This window comes from Suricata suricatta, chromosome 2 (genome assembly GCF_006229205.1).
Source record: "Suricata suricatta isolate VVHF042 chromosome 2, meerkat_22Aug2017_6uvM2_HiC, whole genome shotgun sequence".
Classification (NCBI taxonomy): Eukaryota; Metazoa; Chordata; class Mammalia; order Carnivora; family Herpestidae; genus Suricata; species Suricata suricatta.
The window spans coordinates 79,173,272-79,195,885 of NC_043701.1; the positions used below are offsets into that span (position 1 = coordinate 79,173,272).

The 22,614-nt window shown below is 39.3% G+C and overlaps 1 protein-coding gene across 7 annotated transcripts; it reads right to left on the minus strand.

Annotated features, from left to right (window-relative positions):
- Positions 1-1,317: 1,317 nt before the first annotated feature.
- SAMD9L (sterile alpha motif domain containing 9 like) lies at positions 1,318-21,123 on the minus strand. 7 transcript variants are annotated; one of them, XM_029929120.1, is made up of 5 exons: positions 20,940-21,123; positions 19,628-19,679; positions 17,534-17,708; positions 11,782-11,898; positions 1,318-6,399 (listed from the first exon to the last, which is right to left on the minus strand). In XM_029929120.1, the coding sequence occupies exons 4-5, from the start codon at positions 11,861-11,863 to the stop codon at positions 1,625-1,627; spliced, it is 4,857 nt and encodes a 1,618-aa protein (XP_029784980.1). In that variant the 5' UTR covers positions 11,864-11,898; positions 17,534-17,708; positions 19,628-19,679; positions 20,940-21,123; the 3' UTR covers positions 1,318-1,624. The 7 variants fall into 7 exon arrangements, 6 of the variants coding, with proteins under 6 accessions (XP_029784980.1, XP_029784971.1, XP_029784964.1 ...); XM_029929111.1 differs by having other exon boundaries at positions 19,628-19,682; XM_029929104.1 differs by having other exon boundaries at positions 19,558-19,682.
- Between the last annotated feature and the right edge of the window lie 1,491 nt (positions 21,124-22,614).

Genomic DNA, 22,614 nt, shown 5'->3' on the forward strand with positions numbered 1-22,614 from the left:
AGGTGGGAGAGCTGAGCAAGAGCCACCCTCTGATGTGGCTGTTGAAGGTGGGTTGAGAAAAGAGAAGACCCCCAAAAACCTTGTAAAGGATCTGGGCCTATGAACTCTGAGGGTATTCATGGATAACAGGAATACTTAACAGTTTTTCTTCCTTCTATTAGAACTTTTTTCTCTTATGTCAAGCCGCTAGTTAAGTGTTGCTAAATTTTTTAGCACTATGAAGGTTTGAGGGTCCAGTCTATGTCCAGTGTGTGGACACTAGGAGGAGTGTGCTACCAGATGGACTGCAGAAAAGGGAGCCTGCAGTTTGGAGCAAGATCAGCAGATGTGGCTTCTAGCAACAGGGACATGTTTGTAGACCATGTGAACATTTTCCAGAGATTCACAGAAATACTAGTAAAAAGAACCCTGATGGGGAACAGATATCTAGATGACAAGAGGAATTGGTTTGGTTTTACAATCTGGAATATCTAATGTATGTTTTAAGGAGATATGAAGAAGTAGATAAATAAACATAGATTTGTTAAGTATTTGATTTAATCTATATTACCACGTGTTTTACTTTATAGGCAATGGATATCTTAAAATCCAAGCTCTGGAATGCTGTTTGAGGCTGTTCTGCTTGGTTTAAGTCTATGGACAAGCTTCTAGGATCGCATTCCTGGCACTGGAAAGTTAGGAACACATATTGCCACGAGGAAGTCATCTAATCAGGCAGGGGCTCTAGGGTCAGGGAAGACTTCCTGGTGAAGTTGATTCAAACTGAATTGTGATAGACAAATCAGAATAGTCATATGGAAAATGTTGGATAAAAATAAGGGAATATTTGACAGAGAGGACAGTGTGTATATAGCATAGGTTGAGAAGTCCAAAGAGAAAAGAGGGCAGTGAATGGAAAAAAGAAGCCAGGGGAGATGGGCTCTAAAGAACAAATGGAGATAAGACTATGTTGACAGGAAGCAAGAATGGCCATAGAAACAGATTTATCTGTAAATGGGAGCAAGAGGGCAAAGGGAGTTGAGGTTTGTGACTACTTTGTTTTCTGTTCTCTTTCCCCACCTAAGGCAGGAAGTTGGGAGAAGGGCAAGGGGTATGAGGAACAGTGTATTTATATGGATGGTGGAAAGGTAGATGGAAGAGGAGAACAAAATATTTACCTTCCATACCAAGATGATACCAAGATGAGGTAGGTGGCAGTCTGGTGTGGATCTCTGGATCTGATTTCCAAAAACTGAGGAGGGGCTTTTTCTTTCATATTCATCTTATTTAAATCTCTACTTTCATGGTGAATAAATAATTCACAATTCAGAATATTCATAAGAGGGATATAATTAAAACAGATTTTATTGATCTATAGACAGTTATGATGTGACTAGTGGATACCAACTGAGTATAAGTCTGAGAATGTATATTTCAAACACTGAACAGTCAACTGTGCTGTGTACCAAACTCTGTAGAGATACATGTAATGTCTTCAAAAAGCTTTGTAATACATTCAGGGAGACAAACACAGAATCTATGATTGCAGACAAGCCAATAATGTTATTAAAATGCCATGGGAATGGAGAGAGGAAATAAAATCATAGACAGAGATGAATAAACATATTTGAGTTAATATGTCTTCTTAAATTACTTCTATGTCATATGCCAGAGGGCCTTCCATGGAAAATCCTAGATAGAAGAACACTCTTTCTATGTTCCCACCACTTCTGAGTGGACCTGAATAAACAGGTGTTACTGGTATTTTAATTTTTTTCTCTGTTCCATATTCCATAAAGATTAGCTTGCCTTCAGCCTGACCAATTAGACGACACAGGAGGTCTTTGACTTCATTTTTTTTCCTAACATCACCACTCTGCCCAAGAGAATTTATGTTTTGTGCTTTACTGAAGTATTGCTCTATCTCGGCCTTGTGAACAAGACTGTGGAGACCCTTCTTCTTCCCCAGATAAAAAAGTGTGCTTGCCTGCTTGGACCTGCACATACTCCTGTACTGTCTCTTGAAGGTTCTGTTTAAGGATGAAACATACTTTTCCATTAGTTTGGAATCTTCATCTAGCTCTTGGTTGTCTGGCCAGAACAGAAGGCAGGCCAAAAAATAAGGGTCTGGATATTGATGGCTTAGTCCTATGACTTGCAACACTTCTCGGAGCTGTTTTTTCAGTGTGGTAAGTGGCTGAATAAATTTGGAGTGGGGTTTTAGACAGTTAAGAATAATGTTGGCTAAAATGAAATTTAGTTTGTCCTTTGTCAGCCGTTTATTTGGGGTTTGCTTCAGTAGGAAAGAATATTGGTTTACTATATTTTCCATATTGGTTGCAGCATCTTTGTGATTAGGATTAAGATATTCCAGGAGTCCAGAAAACCTATCTGCTTTCAAAGCTTCTAAACCTTTCCTGCATTTCTCTTCTTGGAGAAAGTAACTCTCTTTGTTCTGTAATGGACTGAGATCCAAATGGCAGAAAAGATCCATGTATTTCCTGAAACAACGAGTGAGTTTTTTTCTTAATGAGATTTCTACTATTTCTTTTTGGGCATTCCTCATTTTCAAAAGAATGATATAATCATCAAGAAAGTCAAAGCACCTTTTCAAATCTGATTGTAAATTTTGTAAGTAGGGTGTGAACTTGCTAAGAGCCAAATAATATTCACATTTTGGATTTACGGGAGTAATTCCCTTTCCTGATAAAAATTCTACCATAGCTTTTTTAGATAATTCATTTCCTTTGAGGAAATAGGGTGTGAGCTGGAGAATCTGAATAGTGTAAAGGCCAACTTCTATTTCACCCAAAAAACAGGCTGTGTTGTATGTGTCATATTTTCTTTGCAACTTCTGTGGTGGCCAGGTGTCTGTTTCACAGCCTTTCCTCTCAGTTTGCTCTTGGGATTTTTTGAAAGCTCTTGAGGCATTTTCAGCAGCTTCCAGGAGATATGTTAGATCATTAACAGTAATATCATTGGAGTTCCTCTTTTCATCCAACCACCATTTGATTTGACTTTTGTAGACTTGACCAAGTGTATCTGAGATATAGGAATTTTTAGATGCTTTCTTCTTGGCCTGATTTGCCCAATCCAGAGCCATATTAAAATTCTTTTCTTTAATGTAGAAATATCTTGCTAAGGCCTGACAAATGAATGCATTTTGTGGGAATCGAGTAGTCCCTGCCACCAAGACCTTTTCAATTTCCTCGTTCTTTAAAGCTTCAATTAATGGGGCAAACAAAGTGTCTGTTTCATCTCCATACTCCTTGCGCTGTCTTGTAAGCAGAAGAGTTTGCATGTCATGTTGAAATTTTTCTCTTCCTATTCCAGAATCATAGAACAAATTCTCATTTAAGATCTTCAATGCAATTTGACATTTAGTCAAGTTATAGCTTTCTTCCAGTTCTTTCAGACAGAAAATGGCAATCAAAGGATGAATGATGCGCACACCTGTGTATCTCCCAAAATCTGCAACTTCTGTGTTTATTAGAAGTGTAGAATAGGTTCCCATCTTGTCCTCTAGGCTTTCAGGTTCCCAGGGTATACTAGTGTATATGATTCCCAAAAATATTTCACATTGTGACACTGAAATTGTAGAATCAATAACATAAGAGTTGAGTAGAGCCAGGAAAGAGAGGAGTTGTGCTTCCTTGCTGTCAACATTCTGTCCTTTTAGGATATTCCTGACTACATTTTTTATGTACTCTTTGTCAAAACTGCTTTTCATGATCATGAAGGAATAAAAGTTTTCACAGTTCTTGTGTTCCTTTTCAATTTCTTCCAGTTTAGCCTCAAAAGCTCTTTGTTCCTTGGGAGAAAGTTGGTAGGTTAGTGCAACACTGTCTGCTAATTTTGCAGTCTCATCAGGATTCTGGGATCTCATGCAGTTGAGGATAATTACCAGTGTTTTTTCATATCTCAAGCCCTTCTCTGCTAAAATGGAACCAATGGCATTCTGTAGGACATAAACATTTTCCTGGTCTTCAAAATCATCCACAAGGAGAAGTACAGGAAAGTAGTCTTCATGGCTGGTTGCCTTATAGGTAATCAGTTTGGTCACTTGTTCTACAATTTCTGCAAAATCAGTTGTTTTGTTTTTTAACACAGCACATCTAAAGTTTTTCTTTAGGTCCCAGAGGACATTCATAGCTAATGTAGTACCCCCACAGCCTGGATGATGATAAAGATTGATAATTTTTGCAAATACTGGTTTAGGAGAATCTGCCCAGCACTGTATCAGATCTATAAGATTTTCATAACTATCCCTTTTGACAAAAGCTGAAGAATAGTTTTCAGAGGAAAAGTAGAAGTTCCACCAGGACACTTTGCCACCTCGATAAAAGTGCTCCTCTTTTGAGGTCTTAAATTCTTGGAATTTAGCTTTATCTTTCTCTATGTCTGTGTCTTTACACTCATTTTCACAGAGAATTTCCAGTGCAGTCAAGATATCCTCTTCCTTTTTCTCTAAGATAACGGAAGACAATCCATGGGAAGGCAAAAATCTTCTTGATGACTGAGTTACTGGTTTTAGTTTAAGAATAGTACTGTTTATCAGTTCTAAATTTAAAGTGGAAATACTGTGGTTTGTTAATTCATCTGCCATTGTCAGTCTTGTTTGTAGCAGATCTTTCCATCGTTGATAAATCTGTGAGTTTACACAGATACACAATATATTTTCCATTCCTTTGAGAGCTTGGTAGAAAGCACAGAAAGTTTCAATGAGAGGATCTACAGGGCTTTCCACAGGAGAGAGTAATAGAAACACTACCAAAAATTTCCCTCTTGTCATGATATTTTCATCTGTGAGAAATAAAATCAGCTTCCTGACCTCAGAAGCCCTTTCTCTGTGCCATAAGTGTGGTTCTAGAGGCCTATGGCTCTCATTTTTCAAGTCTGATCTGCCATTGCAGAAGATCCAGCTGGGCTGCTGATAAAGATTCAAACTAGAAATTTTCTCCCTTATGTTATTTGTCTTTTCTTCAAACTGATTTGGAAAGTGAAGATTTGCTACTCGGCTTTTTTTGTAAGCTTTGGCCACCCCCTTGCTCACAGATTCAGGATCAAACTCCAACACAGCAAACAATTTCATTTCCTTTAGAAAATCTAAGTTACTTGTTTGGTTTGGATGGCATTTATTTGTTACGAGAATGTACCAGTTGTAATATGAATTATCCAGTGAGTCTCGGTTGCCTATGAGAAGTTTGACAAGCTTTTGTCCTTCACTCTCCTTCTTACTTGCCTTCATCTCATATTCTTCTTCAGCCTCTTTTCTAGATGCTGCTAGCGACTTTAAATTTTGTAAAAATTCTTTCTGAACTATATCCCTTTGCTTGGCATTGGCCAGGATATCCTTAGAGCTGGCCCCATCTCTCATAAACAGTGAAAGATCTTGATTTGGTTTCCATGTTTCATTTTTACAATTTTGCATCCTAATTAAGAAATACTTTTCTTCACATACAGAGTGTTTTGGAATAACATCTACTTCTATGACAAATCTGTCAGATGGCATATTGTTCTGCAGTAGAACTTCCACAAACCTTGGTTCCCGAATGCACTTCTTGGCTGCATTGACCTCATCTTCAAAGTATTGTTTGATCGTTATATTGAAGTGATCAATGAAGGCATCTTTACTGGTGACTTTCACACCAACAATTTGTCCATGGGGTTTGTTCTTGACTCCAAAATGGATGGTGCCATTGGTGCGTGAATTCATACAAGCTGATGCAAATCGGAAGACTTCATTGCTAAATTTCATCTTAATGTCTCTTTCTGTGGCTGCTTCTGTATTTGTGAGGGCTTTAAACTCATGGATTGGGTCTATGAGATTGAGTGGGCCAGTTTCAGGTTGTAGAATACTGTGTTCTACGTAACGTTGGCTATTATGGAACTGATCAAAAGGATATGGCATACAAGTCAACTGTTCAGTTTTTAGCCTATCCTGATTTTGGTCTTCTGTGGTTGCTCCTTCATTTAATGCATCTTCTTTCGTAAGAACTGATTCTTGTTTTTTGGTATCTCTGGTCTCTCTGAGATCATGATTAAAATTGGGTAACACTGGTGTTTCATCTTCCTTCTTCATCTGTTGTGACTTTTTGGGGTGTTCTTGTTGGGATGGTTGTGTATGATCTAATTGTCCAGAATCCTGATTGTTACTTTCAGGGTACCTATTATTCAATCTGTTATACCTACGTTTTATCAAAAGTGCTGGACCCCGTGGTAGCCCCATTTCTCTAAGGTCCATCTCAGTTAATTCTTGCAAGACTAATCCAGTTACTTCTTCATTGAGCAGAATCTGCCCATATTTCTCATCGATCTTAAGGTCTCCGGTTACCCACTGTTTCACATGCTCTTTGGTCCAGTTGTTGGTCGTTTCAGGTAGATTTACTGTTTCACTCATTTCAAGCTTGCAGTTTTTTCCTTGGAAAAAGTAATATGATAGGCATTTTAGTCTTATGATTTACCATTAAAATTACATAGTCAATTATGTATATAATTTTATATAAACAACATATATAAAATATTGTTCAAAGATGACTCTTAAAACTGGTTGATACATATTTTTAGTGTTTTGTAGTCCCAACTAGTGCCCTTGTTTCCTAGATGATTATACTTGTGATTGTGAAATGAGCAGTAGCTTCCAATTAGGGTGACATACACCTTTATCCATATAGTAATTTTCCCTTTTAGGCTTAACCTGGTGAACGTTGGGTTTTTTTAACTTAAAGAAATTTTTTAAATTTATATTTCAGAGAGAGAGAGAGACAGAGTGTGAGTGGGCGAGGGGCAGAGAGGGAGAGAGGGAAACACAGAATCTGTAGCAAGCTTCAGGCCTGGGTCTGTCAGCACAGAGCCTGGTGTGGGGCTGGAACTCATGAACCACATGATCATGACCTGAGCCAAAGTTGGAACCTCGCCTGACTGAGCCACCCAAGTACACCGACGTTATTTGTAATTTAAAACAGAATTTTAAATAACAAGGCATTGATTCCCATAGCTGAGTATTGCAAAGAAACTTTAAAATAGAAAACCAGATAAGTGGAGGTAGGTTAGGGAACAGAAACTCCTTTCTCAACTAGGAAGATGACCATCTTTGTTACATAGTAATGAAGCAATCAGCTACCTCATCACCTACTGTCTTTTGGAACTCAGGCTGTTAGGTCACCAAGGCAGAAAGAGATCTGGTAGCAAAATATTAGGGAAATCAATTTGACTGACTAGTTCTCGTGGCTCTCAGAGATACCAAAAGAGTTAGCTATAGTTCATACTGGCCTGGCCTGACTGAAATTAGTTAAGAAAAATAGTATGAGTTTTAAAATTTGTTAAAACTATTTCAGTCTATGTGGCAACTTTTTTCTAGACATATCTCCTGAGGCAAGTGAAACAAAAGCAAAACTTAACTATTGGGACTCCATCAAAATAAAAAGCTTTGTATAGCAAAGGAAACAATCAACAAAACTAAAAGACAACCTACTGAATGGTAGGAGATATTTGCAAATGACATATTTGATAATGGGTTCATATCCAAATATATATAAAGAACTTATATGAGTCATTACAAAAAAAGCAAATAATCCAATTAAAAATGGAAAGACATTTTTCCAAAGAAGACATACAGATGGCTAACAGACATATGAAAAGATGCTCATATCACTTATCATCAGGGAACTATAAGTCAAAATTACAATAAGAAAGGAGAGGAAGATGGCAGCGGAGTAGGAGGACCCTAGGCTCATCATGTCTCATGAACACAACTAGATAACTGTAAAATCATCCTAAATATCCCAGAAATTAACCCAAATCAGCAGAATACACATTCTTTCAAGTACTTACAAGACATCCTCCAGAATAGATCACATATTAGGTCACAAAACAGGTCTCAACAAATACAAAAAGATTGAAATCATATTACACACTTTTTCTGACCACGACACCATGAAACTAGAAGTCAACTACAAGAAAAAAATTCAAAAGATCACAAATACATGGAGGCTAAACAACATGCTAGTAAACAATGAATGGGTCAACCAGGAAGTAAAAAAAAATCGAAAAATACATGGAAACAAATGAAAATAAAATCTCAAACAGACTTTGGAATGCAGCAAGAGGGAAGTATATACAATACAGGCTTACCTCAAGAAGCAAGAAAAATCTCAAATAAACAACCTAATTTTACACCTAAAGCAGCTAGAAATAGAACAAACAAAGCCTAAAGCTGTCAGAAGGAAAGAAATAATAAAGACTAGAGCAGAAATAAATGATACAGAAACTTAAAAAACAATAAACGGATCAATGAAATCAGGAGCTGTTCTATGAAAAATTAATAAAATTAATAAATAAAATAAACCTATAGCCAGACTTATCAAAAAGAAAAGAGAAAGGACACAAATCATTCACCATGATCAAGTGGAATTTATTCCTGGGTTGTGAGGTGGTACAATATTTGCAAATCAATCGATGTGATATACCACATTAATAAAAGAATGGATAAGAACCATATGATCATTTCAGTAGATGCACAAAAGTAGTTGTTTGGTACAAGGTACAACATCCATTCATGATAAAAACCTTAACAAAGTAGGGTTAGAGGGAACATACTTCAACATAATAAAAGCTGTATATGAAAACCCCACAGCTAAAAGCATCCTCAATGGGGAAAAACTGAGAGCTTTTTCTCTACAGTCAAGAACAAGACAGGGTTGGCCACTCTCACCACGTTATTTAACATACTACTAGAAGTCCTAGCAACAAGAATTAGATAATGTAAAGAAATAAAAGGCATCCAAATCTGTAAGAAAGAAGTAAGACTTTCACTATTTTCATAAGACATGATACTCTATACAGAAACCTGAAAGACTTCACCAAAAAACTTCTAGAACTGATAAATGAATTCAGTAAAGTTGCAGAATACAAAATCAATGTACAAAAATATGTTGCATTTCTATACAGCAATAATGAAGCAGCAAAAAGAGAAAATCAATCCCATTTATAATTGCAACAAAACAGTAAGATACCTAGGAATAAACCTAACCAAACAGGTAGAAAAAAACTGTCCTCTGAAAATTGAAAAGCACTAATGAAAGAAATCAAAGGTGATACAAAAAAAAAAAAGAAAGAAAGAAAAAAGAAAAAGGAAAGACATTCCATGTTCATGGACAGGAGGAACAAACATTGTTGAAATGTCTATACAACCCAAAGCAATCTACACATTTAATGCAATTTCTATCAAAATATCAACAGCACTTTTTCACAGGAAAAGAACAAATAATCTTAAAATTTGTATGGAACTGGGATGCCTTGTGCTCAGTCAGCTGAACATACAACTCTTAATATTGGCTCAGGTCATGATCCCTAGGTTGTGGATTGAGCCCCATGTTGGGCTTCATGCTGAGTGTGAAGCTTGCTTGAGATTCATTCTCTCTCTCCCCCCACCCCGCCCTGCTCCCCCAGTTTCATGCTCTCTGTCTCTCAAATTAAAAAAAAATGTGTATGGAACCACAAAAGGCCCCGAATAGCCAAAACAATGTTGAAAAAGAAAAAGCAAAGCTGGAGGCATCACAATTCTGGACTTCAAGTTATATTACAAAACTATAGTGATCAAAACAGTATGGTACTGGTATAAAAATAGACATCTAGATCAATGGAATGGAATGGAAAATCCAGAAATAACCCCATAATTATATGGTCAGTTGATCTTCAAAAAAAAAAAAAAAAAGCAGGAAAGAATATCCAGTGGGAAAAAATCTCCTGAATAAATGGTGCTGGGAAAACTGGACAGCCATGTGCAAAAGAATTAAGCTGGACCTCTTTTTTGCACACACACACAAAATTCAAAATAGATTAAAGACCTAAAGGTGAAACCTGAAACCATAAAAATTCTGGAGGAAAACACAGGCAGTAATTTCTTAGACATTGGCCATAGCAACTTCTTTCTATATACATCTCCTGAGGCAAGGGAAACAAAAGCAAAAATAAACTATTGGGACTACATCAAAATAAAAAGCTTCTGCACAGCAAAGGAAATGATCAACAAAATAATAAAAAACATATGGAATGGGAGAAGATATTTGCAAGTGACATCCAATAAAGGTTAGTATCCAAAATCTATAAAGAACTTCATTGAACTCAACACCCCAAAAATGAATAATCTAGTTAAAATGGACAAAAGATATGAATAGATAGTTTTCCAAAGAAGATGTTCCAGATGGCCAACAGACATATGAACAGATGCTCAACATTATTGATAATCAGGAGATACAAATCAAAACTACAGTGAGATATCCCCTCACACCTGTCAAAATGGCTAAAATTAACAACACAAGTAACAATAGGTTTTGGCAAGGATATGGAGTAATGGGAACCATCCTGCACTGTTGGTGGGAATGCACATTGATGCAGCCACTCTGGAGAACAGTATAGATGTTCCTCAAAAAGGTAAAAATAGAACTACTCTACAACCCAGCAACTGGATTACTAGGTATTTACTCAAAGAATGAAATATGGCCATTTGTAGCAAAGTGGATGGACCTTGAGGGTGTCATGCTAAGTGAAATAAGTCAGGCAGAGAAGGATAGATACCATATGTTTGCATTCATAGGTCTAACAGGAGAGACCTGGCAGGGGACCATGGGGGGAGGAAGGGGGAAAGAGAGCGGGGGAGAGTGAGGGACACAGATCAAGGGAGACTACTGAATATTGAAAACGAACCATGGACTGAAAGGGGAGGGGGAGGGAGGGAGGGGGTGATGGTCATGGTTGGGGGCACTTGTGGGGAGAAGCACTGGGTGTTATATGGAAACCAATTTGACAATAAACTATTAAAAAAATAAAATAAGAGATATCCTATGTACTGTAATTCCAGAAATAAAGTATGTTAAAATTTTTTAAAAAAAATTCAAAGAGGTAAATGCACCCCAATATTTATAGCAACTTTATCTACAATAGCCAAACTATGGAAACAGCTCAAGTATATATCAAATGATGAATGGATAAAGAAGTGGTATATATACAATGAAATATTACTCAGCCATAAAAAATGAAATCTTTCCATTTGTAACAATGCAAATGGAACTAGACAGTATTATGCAAAGTGAAATATGTCAGTCAGAGAAAGACAAATACCATATGATTTCATTTCACCTTCAGTCTGCAGGACACACCTAGTCCTGAGTCAATTAGAAGAACTTTGAGCTACTGGCACAATGAACATTATAAACATATTTCAGTTGATCAATTCCATACACTTTACAGATCCAAGAGGTGTTAGAGATTCCATAAGAATTAGCACACATATCACAACCAGAGATAAATATCATTTGCTTATTTACTTGACAAATTTTTATCGAGCACCTATCAGGCATCATGCTCAAGAAAAATAGGGGTAGCCAAAAGAGATGTGAAGTTTTTCATAGTACTTATAGTCCAATGGAGCAAACTTAAAAAAGAAAAAAAAAAGCCACAAGCACATACATTGAAAAAGATTTATAATAACAAGTTGTGATCATGCTTTGTGCAAGACACAATAGGGGGCAAAGCACTGGGATCTGTGAGGAAGAGAGGAATGTCCCTACGAGGAAAGTGGGGACCTTGGGCAGGTGAAGTTAAAGCGGGGCTTGGGAGTAGGGTGAGAGGCAGGCAGAGTGAAGGGAGTGAAGTCCACCTGGTGGGACTTCCAAAGTCCTATCTACAAGGTCTAAGGAGATGCATGTGGTGGTCCTCGGCAGGGGACTATCCCTGCTCCTGCTCCCAGATCCAAGTACTGGGTCTGCCAAAGAGAATTCCTACGCAGAGGGAATTACTGACCAGGAGATGACTCTACACGTCCTGGAGCCTGGAGACTCATCCCCGGTCCTCCTGCTTCCTCTGCAGAGGGCCTAAGTGTCATTTCAGATAAGACTGAAGGGAGTGGTCCTGCCTTACCTGTTTACAAACACCAGTAGAAGCAGTTATTAGTAATCATATACCTAATGAAAGATTTTTTGAGGTCACTTTGGAGGAAAAGTTGAATAAAAAACATGACTACTGTATTATATTTAAACTTTTTAAAAAGTTTTTATTTTTGAGAGAGGGTGGGTGGGGGAAGTGAGGCAGAGAGAGAGGATCCAAAGCGGGCTCTGTGCTCTCAGCAGACAACCTGATAAGGGGCCCAAACTCATGAACCACGGGACCATGACCTGAGCCGAAGTTGACATTTAACCAATGGAGCCACTCAGGTGTCCCTATTGTAGTACTTTTAAATTTAGTCTGAAAATGTTTCATACTTTAAGAATTTGCCGAACACTTGCTGTTTATATATTTTAATATATTTTGACCCCCTTTTCTTCAGGCAGCTGACGAGAAGAGGCACTCATGCCCTCAGACACTTCTCGTCACAATTTTTGGTGGCTCAAATGATCCTTCAGTACACTGGCCTTTCTCCCTCTTGACTGCCTCTTGTCTAATGATCTTGACCTACCTCCAACACCACTCTTAGAGTCACATCATTGACTTATCATAACTGTTATGGGTTGAATTATAACCACCCCCTCCCAAAATGTATGTGTTTGTGATAGATGAAATGAAAGGAAGTCATTTACGTCAAGGGGTTTTAAAATGGAGCCATTAAGGAGATGGGCCATATACATGACCTCACTGGTGGAACCATGAACTTTTAAACCTGGCCAACTCAAAAATATTTCAATGACTCAGCCCAAATTTGCTACTTGCTAGGAAGAGGTTTTACTTAGTGATTGCCTTAGCAATCAGTTACATTCAGTCAAGATTAGCTTTCTGCCACCAAAACCAATAAAAAATTCTTTTCTTAACATTAATTTTTCTAATGTTTATTTTTGAGAGAGAAAGAGAGAGAAACAGAGCGTGACTGGGGAGGGACAGAGAGAGAGGGAGACATAGAATCTGAAGTAGGCACCACACTCTGAGCTGTCAGCACAGCTCAGTAGGGCTGGAACTCAAGAACTGCGAGATCATGACCTGGGCCAAAGTCAGACACTTAACTGACTGAGCCACTCATGCACTCCTTTAAAAATGTTTTTAATATTTGTTAACTTTTGAGAGAGAGAGCATGAGCGAGCAGGGGAGAGTCAGAGAGAGATGGAGACACAGAATCCAAAGCAGGTTCCAGGTTTGGAGCTGTCAGCACAGAGCCCAATGTGGGGTTTGAATCCACAAACTGTGAGATTATGAGCTGAACTTAACTCGGATCCTTAACTGACTGAGATGGCCCAATCAAAAATTCTTTGTAAGCAACATTATGTATATGAGCATTGCCTTTTTGCCTTAAAATCTCCTGACTTTTCTTGGTGGGACACTATGTGGGTTGCTACCTAAATCTATGTTCCCCAAAGTACAATTTTTGATCCTAAATAGACACTCTTGCTTAATTATTGCCTCCTGACATGTTTAGGTTGATGTGACAAAGTCCTAGCCCCACTTCCTGAGAAAGCAGCCCTTTTGGACATAGGGTCATTGCAGATGTTAACATGAAGCCATTTCATGGCAATGAGAAATAATGAAATCTGGCCATTTGTAGCAAAGTGGATGGACCTCGAGGGAGTCATGCTAACCGAAATAAGTCAGGCGGAGAAGGACAGATACCATATGTTTGCACTCATAGGTCTAACAGGAGAAACCTAACAGAGGACCATGGGGAAGGGGAAGGGGGAAGGAGAGTTGGGGAGAGAGAGGGACACAAATCATGAGAGACTATTGAATACTGAAAATGAACCAAGGACTGAAGGGGGAAGGGGAAGGGGGTGATGGTCATGGAGGGGGGCACTTGTGGGGAGAAGCACTGAGTGTTATATGAAAATCAATTTGACAATAAGCTATTATAAATTTTAAAAAACATGAAGCCATTAGAGTGGGCCCTAATTCAGTATGACTGATCTCTTTATAGGAAGGGGAAATTCAGACACAGAGGCACACACGCACACACATGGAGAACACCGTGTGCAGAAAAAAGAAGGGATTGGGGTGATCTATAAGTCAAGGAATGCCAGAGATTGCCAGCAAACCACCAGAAGCTAGACGCAAGGCAGGGCATTCCCATTTACAGCCCTCTGCAGGAAACAACCTCGCCAACATCTTGATCTCGAAGACTTCTAGCCTTCAGAATTGTGACAATACATTTCTGTGGTTTAAGCCACTCTGTTTGTGGTACTTTGTTATAGCAGCCCGAGCCAACTAATAGAATCACTAATGACTACAAGCCTTCCAGCATCTCAGATTCAAGTACCTCTCTCCCGCATCTCCTTACTGCCTCTCCTTTGTAACTAGCTTGATTTTTTTGTTCATTCATTATAATCACTTGCTCTCTCCTCCTTCTTCTTGTTCTCTGTCTTTGTCAGCTCCGTGGAACAGGGCTGGACAATGCCCCTACATTGGGTCTCACTTTAAAATCATGACCACTGTCCTCCAGTAGGCTCTTAATGCTCTGAGCTACCATGCTGCCTCCCTTCTGTATTCACTCTCTCACTGTCCTAACTGGCTATTTCCCACATTCTTCTAGCTCATCAACTCCAGCACCTCCTCACCATCGTCTCTTTTTGCTGTAGTCCTGCCTCCTATGGCACCTAGGAAACTGAAACAATCAGAAGAGAGCTTCTCTGAGCTCCGAAAACCACATCTACCCCTGTACTGCTTTTGACTTTTCTTCTTTTACTAGGTCCATACATTCTATTTTAGTTTCTGTTCTTTGAATGGACCGCCCATAACTCCTTGCTCTGGTGAAGAGATCTGCGTATCTCTGAGCATCTCTTTTGGGAGATGCCCTTGTCATTCTCCACAGATGTGCTCTGTCTAGGTCTGTGGCAATATCTTCTCTTAGAGTCCTTTCTCACCCCTCCTCTGAGTACCCCAAATATTGTAAGGAAAAGCTCTAGATTTTCTCTTCTGATTTAGCCAGTGAGTATAGCAATCCCAGAAGACTCCAGCACTCTACATAAAGGAGTGTGTGTCCGTGTGTAATGTGGGGGTGTGGACGGGCTGGCCTTTGGGTTACCTGCTAGGGAGACATCTTCTCCTTTATTGTTTGAATTCTGCCAGAAATCACAGGGAGATGGGAGCACTCTTCTCAAATTGGAAGTGCATCTGTCCTCTCCAGATCTGTTTTTAATCTCTACTTTATCTCACAAATTCCCCACTGTTCAAAGATGAAGACCCTTTATAACATTAAAAAATTTTTCGGCTGCCCACTACTATGGTGGGAGCTGAGAAGATACATAATGATTTGAAGTTGCTATCTATCTGGTAACCCTTTCACATGAGTTTGCACTCTGTCAATTATACAAGCATCCTATATAGTCTATGATCCATATTTAGATCATGTATTTAATTCAAGGGGACCATTGATTTGGGCAAAAATGCTTTAATAATGCTTTGGTATAATTCTTTGGCCCATTGTGTTTTCAACCTTGTTTTGGGTGAGGATTTGTTTATATTTATGAAGAACTTTAATATATTTCATTGTTCTGAGGCTGACAAAGTCATTTCATGAACATTATCTGATTAGATTTACATCCTGGAGTGTTGGCATATTTTTTAAATATGAGGGACCTTTATGTATAACAAGCAGTTACATAGTATAAATAAAGGGGAGGGGTTATGATCAGGAAAACACTGTCGTGATTGATTATGTCTCCTCTCAGCTAACCTGTTTTCATTGTTTAGGAGCATGGAACAGAACTACTGTTGTCCTGGTTGTTGTTTGCTCTTGTTCTGCTTCTTCAAAAGAAAAGCACATAAAACCTTAAAGTTCTAAAATGGATAAAGGTGTTGCTCTGTTTGGAACTGGGGAGAAGACCTCTACCTTATCTCCTGTATTCTGTTCTGGGAAACTTTTGAATCCCAGAGTTCTCCTTATGAGTACTCGATTTCAGGACCCATCTCTTTCTTTCTCTCTTTCTTTCTCCCTTCCTTCCTTCCTCCCTCCCTCCTTTCCTCCCTCCTTCTTTCTTTCTTTCTTTTTCTTTCTTTCTTTCTTTCTTTCTTTCTCTCTCTCTCTCTCTCTTTCTTTCTTCCTTGTTTTCTTTCTTTCTTTCTTTTTCTTTCTTTCTTTCTTTCTCTCTCTCTCTCTCTCTTTCTCTCTTTTTCTCTTTCTCTCTTTCTAGAGGGAGAGAGAGAGAAAGAGAGAGAATCCCAAGCAGGCTCCACAGTCAGCACAGAGCCCGACATGGGACTTGATCTCACAAACTGTGAGACATGGCCTGAGCTGAAATCAAGAGTCCGACACTTAACCAACTGAGCCACCCAGGTGCCCCCAGGACCCACTCTTGAGGAGTTTTATTTTCTCACTTTGGGGGTGATTAGGAAGGATCAAACCAAACAGCTTTTAGGGCAAGCAGTAGTGCCCACCCCTGTCCTCAGGAAGCTGGGTCTCAGCAGTCCACAGGTATCTTTGCCTCTAGGAAAGAATGCTCACAGTTGGAGACCAGCAGTTGAAACTGCCAAGCAAGTTAGTTACATGTTCTGGAAGTGCATGATAAAATGATATATTTCCTCCCATAGTCTTTGTACAGCTAGTTGTGAAAGAAAGCCTTAAATAAAATGATTAGGGATGCCTGGCTGGATCAGTCAGAAGAGTGTGCAACTCTTGATCTTGGGGTCATGGATTCAAGCCCCATGTTGAGTGTAGAGATTACTTAAGTAAATAAATATTAAAAAAAAATAACTAAACTTAATGGGTCTAACCTTTAACTTTTGATATCATCTTGAGGTATACAGGACAGGGTTTGCCGTAGCTGCACATGGCTGCTATTTTCTACACAGGTTGGTATGCTTCAATTCCTGATTCTCTGATCAGCAGTAGGTCTTTCTAGACTCATCTCTGGAGAGTTCCATTTCCAGAAACACTCTGCACCATGATTGTTGGAAAGTTTCTGGGTTTTTTTTTCTGTTTTTTAATTTATTTTTTGAGAGACAGAGACAGCATGAGTAGGGGAGGGTCAGAGAGAGAGGGAGACACAGAATCTGAAACAGGCTCCAGGCTCTGAGCTAGCTGTCAGCACAGAGCCCGACACGGGGCTTGAACCCACAAACCGTAAGATCATGACCTAAGCCAAAGCTGGATGCTTAACCCACTGAGCCGCCCAGGTGCCCCTAAAAAGTTCTGCAGGAGCACCTGGGTGGCTTAGTGGGTGAAGCATCTGACTTCTACTCAGATCATGATCTCACAGTTTGTGAGTTTGAAACCCATGTTGGGCTCTGTGCTGACAGCTCAGAGCCTGGAGCCTGCTTCACATTCTGTGTTTCCCTCTCTCTCTCCCCCTCCCCTGCTCACGCTCTGTCTCTCAAAAATAAATGTTAAAAACATTTTTATAAAGAATTCTGAAGCTAGTGCAAGTTACATCTTGCGATATATATGTGTGCTAACAGGAGTATTTCTCATTCCTTTTAGAATCATTTCATTAGAAATAGCTCATGTACACTTGAAAATATATTCATTTTCAAAGTTCTACTCTACTTTTTAGACTTAGTTTTTAAAGATAGCTTTTAAAGAAAATGGATGAAACATATCTTTAATGATTAGAAACTCACTAAGGCTTTTCTGAAAACTTACTTTTTATATCAGCAACTTGAAATAGTTCTTTATGAGGTACTTTGATCTCAAGCTGTTAGATTAGTTGTCTTTTCTTGAAAATTTGCGAGTCATGTCCTGGAAAGCGTCTGTGAGGAAATAAAGATGTAGGCAGAACAGATCTGGTCCTTTTCCAGTTTTGCTTTTTGTTGAGAATCTGTTACATCAAAAAACAAAATGATATCAAAGAAAATGAAAATGGAATTGATCGGATTGTTGCTTAGGACCTCTTTATGAGACAGATTCCCCCCCAACTTCCTATTGTGAAAAGTCAAACATGTACAAGATTTGAAAGAATAATGAAAAGAACATCCTCCAGCAAGATGGCATCTCCTCCTGTATTTAAATACTTTGAATACATTTAACAAAACTCCAAAAATTTGTTGCAGGCATTCTATTTCTCTTCTTCCACATTCCACATTCAATGTGGAGCAAAGCCTGTAGGTTGTCTCTCTAAAACACTTTTATGGCATCTGACCACCAGCCACCATCTCCATGGCTACCAATCCACCTAAGACCCCCCCCCCCCTCTCCTGGATGACCCGCACAGCTCCCTCACCTGTTTCCCTCCTGCTGTTGTTGATCCTGCTGGGGTGTCTCAAAATAGCAGCCAGAGTGACCCTGTTCAAATGTAAATCATGTGCCAATATTCTGTTCAATTCCTCCAGTGACTTTCCATTAGACTCAGAGTGAGCGCTGAGCTCTTTATTATACACTCTAAGGCCTCACATGACCCAGCACCCTGTTCCCCTTCTGATAACTACATCTTATTTTCATTTCTCTTTCTAAAGCTAGTCCAGTCCCTTCTTGTTTCTTGCAGGAAGAATCTACTTCTGCTTCTGGCATTGTGCTTGCTTCGACTCCATGGAGTATTCTAAGATACCTGCAGGGCGCACTCCCTCCCTTTGCTCGGGTCTTTAATCACATCTCACCTTCTTACTGAGGCCTGGTAGCCAGCTTGCTGAAAACTTTATTCCATCTCCAGTATTCCCTGTTCTTCTTCTGTTTTTCTTTAAATATATATATTAGGATTTATCATAATGAAGTAGTCCACATACTTGTACCTATTTGTCTTGTTTCTTTTTCTGCCCACCCATTATTTCTGTGTCCTTCATGAGGACCAGGAGTTTTTACCTGGCACTATTTTACAGTGCTTAGCGCAGAGTACCTTTTAACAAAAATTTGTTGAGTAAATAACATTTTCTCAGAGTAGTTTAAAATGATGACTTTTTGGCAGCTCTTGAGTTAGCTATGTCTGTGGGTCCAAGGACCATAGGACTGCTCATTTCACTAGGGTAGTGCTTTCACTCGGCTTGAATCCCACACAGAAATCTAGGAATATCTGCTTACTAAGCTGCTCATTAGGGCCAGAACTAATTCTAGCTTCTATCCCCTGGTCACAAGGAAAGGAAAAGTAATAAGTATGTTTTCTCCTTCAGCACTTCTAGCTACCCTAGTTTCATAATATCCGGTATTATTTCCACTGCATCACTCACAGTTTCCAAATAAGGTCACTTCTCAGATTGGACTAGGTCTCTTTCTCTCTGCTGGGTCCTCAGTGTCAGAGCCTCAGCACCTCTGCTGTTCTCATCTGCTCCCTTTGCTCTGGAAAGCTGATCTCCTGGTGAGGGACTTACGCCCTTCCCACAGACACACTCTGCTCAGATCTGCTGCAAAACTTCCCTTAGCCAGAGTCCTCCTTCACTAATTTAACCATGCACCCTGTCTATGGATATCCTAAAGACTGAGAGGACAGACTCAAGGTTTTCTCTTTTGTTTTAGTCAGCGATTATAGCAATTTCACCAAGGCACAACATTCTAAAGTTTATTATTTAAAAATTTTTTTCATAATCTCTACACCCAATGTGGGACTCGAACTCACAACCCCGAGATCAATAGTCACATGCTTTTCTGTGAGCCAACCAGGCACTCCTTTTACTTTTTTTAAAGTTTATTTAAAAAATATATTTTCTAAGACCAAACATTCTAGAAATGAAGCAACACACCAGAAATTTTCCTCTGAAGTATATCCCTTCTTCTTACAGCTTTTATGCCTCTACAGAGCCAGCAACTCACTGTGTGCTGTGTCCAGTGCCTAAGAGATGGCAGCTTCCTCTCACTTCAGCTTCTGCTAGTAGATACCAGGGAGATAGAAACACTATTCTCAGATAAGGTCACAGACATTTATTCCCCAAATCTGGAGTCTTTTCTCCTGTCAAATGGAAAAACCGGCAATACCTTGTCTTAATATGATATACTAAACCCCTTAGTAGTATCTCGGACCTGTTATAATGTCAAAAGATTCTCAATCTCCCTCTCCTCTCATGACAGCAGTTCTGAACGTAGAATAATTTGAACTTATTATATTCAATAATGCTTTTAAAATCATTTATACCTTATCGGTTATAAGAGCATCCACATATGTACTGTTGGAGTTCAGCAAAGATCAAAATGACTGGTGTGGACAAATTTTAAGACTGACTTGACATAACACTGGCTTCCTGGGAGCCCTCATCTTCCTGTTTTGAAACAACTGTGAACACAAATCTTATCAGTAATAACATTAATTATTAGCAAAGGAGCTACAGGATGCCATCCTTCAGCAACTACTCCAGTTTTCTCTCTTTAGGTGCTGAACAAGAAGTGCCAAATTATCGGAGCGCATAGGGTCAAGTGTTGGTGCCCACCCACCCTCATCTCAGGGGGGCCTCAAAGGACCCCAGATATCTATGCCCGCAGCAGTTTTGTTCAGTAGGACTCAGAACTGATCGTCAGAGAGAGGCTCTGAAGGATCCTGACGCTGGCCAGGGAGGGCTACACAACGCCCTCTGCTGGTCGGAAGAAACGAAACCACACACAATGCAAGTTAAGTTTCATTTCCTGGTTAAGTTTCCATTTTCAGTTTCTAACCAGATTGCGGGGCGGGGAGAAAAGAATGTGAAGAGACTTCTTACAAAGAAAAATAGCCTTTGGGGAGTGTTATCTTTGATTAAATGTAAAGCTTCTAGTAATACCTTAAGTTACATTAGACAGAATTTCACATAGTTGCACGTGACCACAGGTTCCTTTACAGTCTTTAACGCTTACATTCCTGAACTTTGCATTGTTTCTGTTGTCTTTCCTACTGCCCTGTAGGACCGTAAAGTTCTCACCACTCCAAGTACACTTAACAGTACATTTCTTTCTAGAGGAGCATTTACAAAGTTAGCCTCAGTTAAATATGTCGATACATACTTAATCTATTAATAGTTATAATTACTTTCAACATTTTTACAAGCAATCATTTATGTGCCAACACAAGTATTTATATAAAAAGTACAGCTGGGATTTTAAAAAATAGCCATCCCATCAGCAGAAAATATAAAGGTTTACTGATTCTGTAACTTACCAGGATTTTCCTGAAAACCTTCTCTTTTTATATCAGAAAGTTGAAGCAGTTGATTTCAGCCTTTGTTTTCTTAATCCTTTCCTGATGGGCCCGAGAAATAAGACTGTAAGATCTTTTTAGAAAACCAAGCAGTTAAGCTGTGAGGTTCTCTGGCCGACTCCTCGGAGGGTGTGTGAGATCTGCAGTGAAGAAGCAGAATGAGGAAGTAGAAAACCAGGCAGTTTCACTTTTGCTCAGTAATGGTTTGTTTGGACTTGGAGGGATGTAAAACACCAAAAAGTTAACATCTCAGAAAATTATCAAAAAATTTGAACCATTGCTTAGAAACCATTCATCAGACAGTATTTTAAGTCATAAAAGTTAAGAAATTGCAGTCGGGGGACACCCATGGAAAAAAAGTAAATACAGAAGAGAACATTAAAATCTCAATGTGATCTAAGTTGCCAGTTATGGGATGAATTGTGCCAGATCACGTTGCTATTTCATAAAACATCATATTTGTCCACTATGTTGGTAATATCATGCTAATTAGACTTTCAGTCTGGGAAATAGCAAATACTCTGTATTCCTTAGACAGATACATGCCAGAAGGGAAATGCCACACAAATTCAGGGCTCTGTCACATCAACAAGGTTCTTAGGGATTATATGGTCTCTAGAATGTCGAGGAAGGAGGAGTTCAGCAGAAGACCCAGAGTGTTGTGTGATCTGCTCTGCTATTCAGGCCATGTGGCCCAACAGATCCCATGATGCTGGAGCTATCCATTGTGGATACAGATGCTTTGTGGAGCCCCTAGAAAGGCCTAATATGAGAGACACATTGTGGATTCTGCAGGGTTGTGGACTAGTGGCAGGACTTTTGTAGCAGAGAAGTACTTGATGTTTGAAAAAGAGCTTTGGAAGAGCCTGAGTGCCTGACCACAGGATATTGAATGAGTACGTGACCAGAGTTTCAGAACACAAGATAAATACTATCAAATCCAATGAGTCATACAGTCAAGGTAATAAACCGGCATTCTTTCAAATAGTAAAATAGTACATTCAGATCATATCTGAAGAAGTCCAGAGGTCATTTCAGAAAGAGGTGTGTTAATATCAGAAACACACCCAGAATTCCACTCATCTGTCTCAATTGCACTGTTGTCTCTTCCTCAAATGATCTATATGACATCATGAGGGATTCCTCATGACAACTGAGAGAAAAGGTAGAAAATGAGGCTCAGTTCACAAATGAGTCAGCTCAACATATTGGTGCTAATAAAAAAACGGACTGTCACCACCATACAGCCACACTCAGTGGTAACCTTGACAAAAAGTGATGAAGAAATCCTTCCAGTGGGAGGGGCTATAAGCAGTGCAGTTGGCCATTCATTTGTATAGAGGGGAAAATTACCTGAAGTGTGGATAAACATGGACCTGAGCCCCTACCCCTGGCAGTCACAGGGCTTAGATGGTTGCTCAGGGGCTTCGAAGAGCAAAATAAAATCTTGGAAACAAGGGAGTTTGAGGAAGAGCCATATGAATGGAACTTTGGGAGTAATCACAAACTCTCTGGATCCTTTTGCCTAATGTTATGCCCACCACAGAGCATCCACTGAAGAGAAGGCATTAAACAACCAACCTGTCTTATCAGACAGAGCAACTTATGTTCTCAGCCACCACAGTGCTTATACGAT

What these genes read in the sequence shown, in the direction of transcription:
- SAMD9L (XM_029929095.1), bottom strand. Translation starts at nt 11,863, where the DNA reads ATGACACTTAGGCCCTCTGCAGAGGAAGCAGGAGGACCGGGGATGAGT. An exon ending in ACGTGTAGAGTCATCTCCTG is followed by an intron (nt 6,400 to 11,781) that starts GTCAGTAATTCC and finishes ACTTTTTCCAAG; the next exon opens with GAAAAAACTGCAAGCTTGAA.